This window comes from Sceloporus undulatus, chromosome 5 (assembly GCF_019175285.1).
Source record: "Sceloporus undulatus isolate JIND9_A2432 ecotype Alabama chromosome 5, SceUnd_v1.1, whole genome shotgun sequence".
In the NCBI taxonomy this organism is placed as follows: Eukaryota; Metazoa; Chordata; class Lepidosauria; order Squamata; family Phrynosomatidae; genus Sceloporus; species Sceloporus undulatus.
The window spans coordinates 37,663,320-37,672,072 of record NC_056526.1 but is presented as its reverse complement, the minus strand read 5'-3'; the positions used below and the strand labels follow the sequence as shown (position 1 = coordinate 37,672,072).

General features: G+C 39.2%; 1 protein-coding gene across 1 annotated transcript in view; it reads right to left on the bottom strand.

Moving 5' to 3' along the window:
- Positions 1-3,760: 3,760 nt before the first annotated feature.
- TNRC6B (trinucleotide repeat containing adaptor 6B) overlaps positions 3,761-8,753 on the bottom strand; it is a 164,139-nt gene continuing 159,146 nt past the window's right edge. Inside the window, exons 25-26 of the mRNA XM_042470868.1 lie at positions 8,075-8,214; positions 3,761-4,614 (exon numbers count right to left, since the gene is read on the bottom strand). Coding sequence (XP_042326802.1) covers positions 4,230-4,614; positions 8,075-8,214 — 525 coding nt within the window. The 3' untranslated portion in view covers positions 3,761-4,229. The remainder of the gene's footprint in view (positions 4,615-8,074; positions 8,215-8,753) is intronic.

Sequence of the window (8,753 nt, the reverse complement as noted above, 5' to 3'; positions counted from 1 at the left end):
GTGTATTTTAAAATTATTATAATTATTTCTCATTTTCCCCATCAGGTAAGTGGGCCTTTTGCATCACATTTCACACACTGGTTTATTTTTGTGTATTTTTCCATATGACGTCTATCTGAAAACAAGAAATTAGTAGTGCAAGAAATTGCCTTAGGTTTTCCAAGAAACACTTTTACATATATATCATTTTATATGAAGCTCTTTGTATAACAGGTCTTTGAAGCATCTTTTCAGCATGCTCAGAACAACTGTTTCAATTAAGAAAAATTAACTGCTTGATTTCCTTGGGAGTGACTGGACTGCATATGTCCTTTTGCAGGATGCATGGATGTATTACAAAGGCACTAAAGTGGTTGTGATTTCATTCTGTCTAAAAAGCTTCAAGCAAATTAAGTCCTTCTCTCTTTTTGTGCTGAAAGCTAGGCAAAATCTGGCAGCAATAGCTGATGTATCTTACTTTCCCCTCCAATGTCCCAAAATTTCTGATTTATACAAATCTGGCTGAGAAAATTGGGGGGGGGGGGGAACAAACACCAAAAATCTTCAAAATGGTGATTAACATCAACCAAGCTGATTCTTCTCCAAAGTACAGTCCACTGAACTATTATATAGTCACTTCTGCTTCTCTTTGCTATTTTAAAATGAGTATGTTAAAATGGCTCCATTACTGGGACACAATAAAGATACTTCCTTTCTGAAGCATTCAATTTAAAAGTGGTTTCAAAAAGCACCATGCCACATTCCCAGCAACTACCTTTAGTTATGGTTGACTTACTTAGTCAAACCAAAATGAGTTTTTTTTCTTTTTTTCTTTTTCTAAAAAAAGGTGCTTGGAGGAAGATTATGTTCACTGCGCAATAACTAGATGAATAGTTCCATTCATACACAACCCTCTCCCCATTCAACAACATGCACACTCCCACTTGAGACTAAGCTCTACAAGTATAAATCTTCTCACAACTTGGACTTTTAAGAATACAATGAATTTTTGTTGCTGCTGTTGAGAATTCCTTTGAAATCAATTTGTATTTTAAAAAATTGATCCCCAGTTCTAACAACATTTGAAGTCTATCTTCGTTAGATTTTGTTTTTCAATTTTTTTGCTTTTTGTAAAGAAAACAAATTATTTTAAACTTCTTGAAGGTCCAGGAACTTGTAAAAGTTTATGAAAGAAACAGCCATCTATCTAGGATAAGGTAAAGGTTAAATAAACCATCTTCAAAAACTGGCTTCCTACCCTAGAATTCCTGAGAATGCTTGCAAATTTAAAGCAGGAAAATAAATGTTAAACACAAAAACACTGTTAAATGCTCCCAGAGTTAGTCTTCATCTCATATATATATATATATATATATATATACACATATATACATACATATATATATATATATATATATACATATACATACACATACATACATACATATACATATACATATATGCGCACACGCACTTTTTGGTCTTTTTTTTTAATAAGTTTTCATTTTTTCCCTTTAAGCTTGTGATGGAAGAACATTTTAGCTTTCATTTTTTTAAATATTTCATATCCCTCATTATGTCTTGTAAACAAGAGGGGCTCTAGCACCCGGCTTTCACCGTAGTATCGTAATGAACTCAACAAATCCAAAGTGCAGGCAAAAGGGACTATAGGGCAGGTTGGGAAAGAGTGGTAACACAGTAGTGAACCAACTTGTATGTCAATTCACATACTGGAGCACACAGCTCTTTTCTGAGCCATGATGTTCTGCATTCTGATGTTCTCCCAGCTAAGGACCTTTTCTATAGTTTATCCTGCATGTCTTCAACACTGAGGCCCCAGAACAAATGCAACTGTTTTAGAAGCAGGCATGTATAGGGGCTGCAAGGAAAACATAACTGGCAGAGAGTTAGGGGAGAGGGCAATTTCCAGCAACATGACAGCGGGGAAATAAGGGGAAATACTTGTAAGGTCCATATATGCTGCAAAATCTGAAATTTAAGTAGAGAACATCTGCCTATGTTACCAGCCAACCTATTTCACATCAAAAGAGTAAGTCAGATTAAATGCAGCAACCCTCTTATCCAGTCTGTTTTGCGATACTGGGTTTGTGAACAGCAAGAGTGGAATCATATAGTCCTCAGCCAGCATAGCCAATGGTGAGCAATACTAAGAGTTGCGGTCCAATAACATCTGAAAAGCTACATGATTTCCACTCCTAGTGTAGAGAAATCACAAACTCCTCCCTTTTGAAATAAACATTAAAAAAACTGCTTAATGTTGCTATCAGTACTTGTATCTATGTATCTGATATCACTGTATTTTTTAAAGTAACTCCTGAAGGAGAAAGACTCTGTTGTTATGATCCCATACAATATGATCTGCTACTTCCATGTGCCAAAGTATGTAGGTACTTGCTGGTACAGAATATTGCAGCACTTTGTTATTCGATATAATGTAGAGCTAGTAAAAATCCAGAACTAAGTTCTAAAAGTTCTAACACTTCAAGAATGCCACAGTTTCTCCCCCTGTTCTTATCCACTCTGCTCATTCCCCAAACTGCTTTTTGTAAAGGCAATTTTTGCTACAGCTTTCTTCACAACAAAAATTCTGTTCCCAGTACACACACTGGCTATGGATAAATTCAAACCTATGATAGGTCTCCCCTATCCTGCCCAGAGTACTACTACACTGTTGTTTTTTTAAAAAAACAAAACAACAACAACATACAACCTTTCTTTAAATACCGACAATAAAAAGCAACAGTACAGGGAAAAGTCAACATAATAAAGGTGCAATACTTTATAAACAAAAGAAGTCTTTGCTAGTTATATGCCTGCCTAAGCAAAACCTAAGCAAGACATACACAGGAAAATACAGAGGAAAAAGATGCTCAAAGTACACACTGGTTTAAGAACATTCGTAAGTAAACGTTTCTGTCAGTGATGGTCTGGTGCTGTAATACACCTAGGCCTGGCACAGGTAACGCTCACCATGGACAAAAGGAGAACAAAAGTTGCTGCATGTGCTTTCACAACACAAGACAGGCCAGCAAACTACTGACATTTTAGTTTTGTCACAAACAGCAGATTGCTTAAGAAAGTACAGTTAAGTTGGTGGGTCTTTCATGAGTAATACACACTTGAGGAACAGGTACAAGATTAAACTCTTAAGGACTGCAGAAGCTTCAACCATTATGTAGGTCATTGTCACAAAGAAATGTAATGCCTTTTGCCTTCTGTCATCCTCAAAAGGTAAAAGGCCTTGTCATTAAAAAAAAGCTTGGGTTCACTCAAGAAGTCTCCTTAGAGACAAAAACACCTAAGCGAAACAGAAACCCAATCCTTAAAGTCTGAAGTCCCATACTGGCACCCTCTTACCAAATCCTTAGGATATGGCAGTGTTTTGCTCTATGACAGGGTCAGAACAAGATCTGTACTGCACTGAATACCCTGGTAAAATAAAAATACCACCGACAGATTTTAACACAAGTCAATTTGATTTTGTATCAGTCACAGGCACCATCATTATTTATTTTAAGAGTCTAGTCAGATAGGTTGCTGACCAATAGCAATGCAGCCTTCCAAGACAGAAATGCGCACGCGCACACACACAATCATGCACACATATGCACTCACACTGAAACACGCACACATGGGCAGTTACATGTGCCAGAACATACTGGTATATATCTACCAGCCAATCACAAAGTGTTTTTTTTCCTTTTTTGTTTTTTAAAGTGAGGCTCCGTCAAGTCTTCCCCTCCCCTCCCACCCCCCGTTCTTTTGAACCCACCCCATCCCAACATAGTAGACCTAAGGACGGAAACACACCCAGTGCAAACAAAGTTAAAAAGCTATTTTTTCAGTATATATGTTTCTTAGCAACAACTTCCGTATAACATGAAAAAGTGAAAAACTAGAAACTAATTTTTTTAAATTTTTTGTGTTTAGATTTAAATGGTATGTGTACTTGCTTCACATTGTCTTTCTAAGTTGGCGTTCATGATTCAAGTATTTCAAGAGTGATATGTTCTCTTTTTGGATTCATATTCCAAACAAAAAACTGAAGTTATAAGGGAGGCAACTATGTGCTCAGACAGTCCTGTCAATGACCCACCTTTTTTTCTCTCTCCATTTTCTTTTTTCCTTTTAAAATGTATTTATTGCAAGTTGAAAAAAAAGAAAAGGTCAAGTTAGTGCTGCTGCTGTTCCAAAAAAAGGTCACGAGGTCAGAGTTGAAAGTTTTCAGTTCAGATTGAATCCGACCCTCCACCTAGAAGGTCTCCAGGTAGTAAGGGAGCAGGGCTTCCCATCCTGTGGGGATCGTCAACGCTCTGAACCCCCCATAAACTTGAAGAATAACTTGGGGGCCCCCACAATGAAGCACCAGCAAGGTCACTCCCACTGCTGCCGCCACCACCGCTGCTCCATTGCCCAAGCCCTGTTGACCCTCCAAAGAGATTCAAAGCAGGTCCAACTGGATCTGTCTGATTCTGTCCTGTCTCTAGAGACTGCCAGCCTGCTGCAGGTGTGCTGGGTGTTGCTGCAGGTGGAGGTTGAGCTTGTGCCAGAAAGCGACTAACCTCCTCATCTGTGGCAAACTCAGCCAGGATGGTAGTGTTTCCCAAAACACACCTAAAACAACACAAAACAACAAAAAGGTCTTATAGTAGTGAAACAGAAACAGAAACAGAAGTCTACAGCAACAACAAAATATCTAAAGTAACAGCACAATTCACAATTGTGAACATTTCATTTTAAAAAAATAGCAAAAAGAGAAAGCAGCGTATATGGTAGGAAAGCATGCCCACCTATGCTTTTAAATCTTCTCTACGTTTATTTTCATCACCTTCTGGAAACTCTTTTTTCTTTAAAAAAATCTTAATTGCTTGGTTTGATTTAAGTTTTTCTTGTATGGATGCTGTAATGTGAAATACCTGAAACTTCAGAAGGCTTGTCCCGCTTAGGAGGAGAATCTATGTCGTCGGAATGCTTCGGTTTGGCGTTCTTTTTAGAGTGCAAATCCTCAGAAGTATGGTCTTTATCAGACCTGGGGGCTTTTTTACCTTTAGAGGATTTCTTCTTATGTTTTTCTTTAGTTTCTTCCTTGTCAGGGCTCAACAGCCGGGGGTGGAAGTACTCTCCTTGGCTGGAGTAGAAGAGGGCCTAAAGGCTTGCTGATATAAAGCTGTTTAAAGTCCCGGTTTTTTTGGGCTTGCGGAGTCATGGCCTTCCACCAACAGGCACAAGACTGAACATTGTGGCCATCGCCCAAGCACAAAAGGCAGGAGCTGTGTGGGTCTTGGACAAGAATCTTCCCTCCGCATTTATCGCGGTGCTTAAAAGAAGTGGACTGCATGGCCATTTTCAACCAGAGTAGAAATACCAAATCAGAAGTAAAATTTGAAATCAAAAGGCAGTCCAAGATCAATCGATTAGCAAACAGAGTCCGTAGTTGCAAACCAATAAAACAGTCAAACAAATCTGAAGTCAAATCCTTTTAGTAACAAGCAATTCCAAGAGCAAAGTTTCCTCTAAACTGCTAACACGGCGGACGAAAGCAACTGGAGAAAGAGTGGGAACACTAGGGGCTATATAAGGATGGGCGGAGCTACCGCCAAAAAGCTGCAAACAGAGTTTTGCCCAGTGATTCCAGAAGTTTCTGAGCTTTACTGTGCAGGCACAGAATAACCCATTCGTGTGATTTGCAGAGACCACGAACAAGAAGTACCCTGAATCAAAGCTCTTGCTCAAAACATCTTCTTTCGCTTCTAATCTTTCTAAAGCTCTCTCTCTCTCTCTCTCTCTCTGTATGTGTTTGTGCTTTTAAGTTGCCTGTTGAGACTTGTGGTGACCCCATGAACTTCATAGGATTTTCTTAGGCAAGGAGTACTCGGAGATGGTTTTGCCAATTTCTTCCCCTGAAATACAGCCTACAGCACATGCTATTTATTGGTGGTCTGTAAGCCAAGTACTAACCAGGGCTGAAGCTTCTTAGCATTTAAGATCAAATGGGATCTGGAACCTTCACGGTATTTAGACTCTTTCTAAAGCTTTGCTTGATCCTTAATAAAGAGCTAGTGATAGGGAAGTGGTTACCTTAATCAGAATATGGCTGAAAGCACTAACTATATACCTTTTTTCAATCTGGTTACTAGTTTAGTAGATGGTGGGGATACCGTGCATGTCATTTATCTGGATTTCAGCAAAGCATTTGATAAAGTTCCACTCATGATATTTTGATTGGCAAATTGACTAAACATAGAATCATAATCAGATAGATGCACAAATGGTTGGAGGAAAACTATGCTCAAAGAGCACATCAGTGGCTGTGCTTCAAATTGGATGGAGTTCTCAGGTGGAGTGCTGCAGGGTTTTGTTCTGGGGCTGACACTCTTCAACATTTTTACTAATGATTCAGATGATGGGGCAGAAAGAATCCTTATCAAATCTGCAAATGATATATGCCTGGGAGGGGTACCTAGCACACTGGAAGATAGGAAAAGAATTCAAAAGGACCTTCATATATTAGAAAACTGGCCAGAATTAATAAAATGAAATTCAACAGGACCATGGAGTTATTGTTCCATCATAAAGTGAACATGAGCCAGCAGGGCAATGCTGAAGCAAAGAAGGCAAATATTATGTCAGCCTGCATCAATAGAACCATTGTTTCCAAGTCAAGGGAAGTAACAGTCCCACTATATTCTGTGTTAGTCAGGCGTCATTGAGAGTACTTGTCTTCAGTTCTGGGCACCTTGTTTTAATAATAATTTTTATTTATATATCCCGCCTCTCCCTACGGATCGAGGCGGGAGAACAGCACATGAATAAAGTTACACATAGTTAAAATATATTCTCATTATACAAAGCAAAATTTAAAAACACATTAAAATACCTGTACATGTGCAATATCAAAATCTGATTCCTCATCAAGTTCCGAGTGGAGTGTCATCTTAAGCTGTTAAAGCAGGTCTGGGGGGTAGGCTTGCCAGAAGAGATCCATCTTGATTGCCTTCTTAAAGGCATCTAAGGTGGTAATGAGACGGATCTCCTTTGGCAAGCCATTCCACAATTTGGGAGCCATCCCAGTGAATGCCCTATGGGAAGTAGATCTTAATCTAGTATTTGGGCAGTCCAATAGGTTCTTCTCTGTAGTTCTGAGAGTGTGGGGCAGATTGTGTAGGGAGAGGTGTTCCTTCAAGTAACTTGGGCCCAAGCCATATAGGCTACAGACAAGCTAGAGTGAGTTCAGAGAAAGGTAATGAGGATGATAAGAGACATGGAAAACAAAACATAGGAGCGGCTGAAGGAGCTGAACACTGCACAGCTTTGTGAAATCAAGACTGAGGGGTGATATGGTTGCACTTTTTGAGTAACTCAAGGACTGCCACAAAGAGGAGCGTGCAGCCTTGTTCTCTGATGTCTCTGAGGAAAGTAGGTCAAATGGTTTTAAGTTACAGGAGGTTAAATTTTGATTCCACATTAGAAGGAACTACATGACAGTGAAATCTGTTTGGCAGTGGAACCAATTGTCTAGAGAGGTGGTGAGGTCTCTTCTGGATGTCTTACCTATTGAGGATACTCTAGCTGGAGATCCTGCACTGAGCAGGGGAGATTTGGACTTGATAGCCCATAGAGCCCTTTCCAACTCTTTGATTCTATGATACAGAAACAAGGGGCCTTTGAAGAATAAACAACATTGAAGCTAATCTGATAAAAACCTTCAAATCAGTGAAGTTGCAGAATTTCCTTATCTGCTTTAGTTTCAAAATAAAGCTCGTAACTTTCACAAATTTATTTAGTGTAACCAATTTTGGGAAAACGGAAGCTAATACTAACAAGCCTGAGCAGTTCCAACCATCTCCCTGTCCATACCTCCAGTTTTAGAAATGTAGATCTTATCCTGTTAGAATCTATGCTCGGTTTAATCTTTCCTTCATACAGGGACTTCAAAAGAAAGGAACCACTCAGTGTAAACAATCATATCTGAGCGCAGAAAGCACCTGAACCATCATCCCTTGCACAGAAAACTTTTTCTCTACTGACATAATGAGCCTATGAATAGCTGGAGAAGACTGTTGGCTTAACTCACATGTGCAGTGCAGTCTGGGCCTTGGCTGCCTCCTGCTTGGTGCTGTATCGAATAAGGGCGGTGCCTTGGGTCAGGTTCAGATGGAATGTCAGCAGTGGACCATGCTGCATGCAGATAGTCCTCAAAGTTGACCCATCAATCTTGGAATGACGAGGAAAAACAAATATTCAGTAAAAGACAGAATTATGAAATAGCACAGTTAATATATTCAGCCACAATACAAGCAATGTAATAATCCACTATAAAATTCACAAGAGGAACAATTTAAACTCCTAAAATGTGTAAAACCATGCTTTGTATAAGCTTACCATCAAAGATTAATAATGGGAGAATCTCCTGCCTCTATTAAACCCCACTATCAATTACTTTTAATTAATCACATCCTTTTCTCATATAGCAAGTTCAATTTGTGGCATAAGCCCTTGGTGATATGTAGTGAGAAGCAGCTGCTCCAGTGTAAATCCTCCTTTCTTAGACAAGACTACTATCAAAAATGTGGCATAAGGACTTGAAGCATGACATTATTACTATGATTGTGAAATAAGTGCAGATTGAATCTCTCTTATCCAAAGTGCTTGGGATCAGAGGTATTTTGGATACTGGAAAATTTTGGAATACTCGCATATACATTAGCAGCTGTGGCGCTTGCCAGAGCCTCTCTTGCTCACTCTGGCAGTGA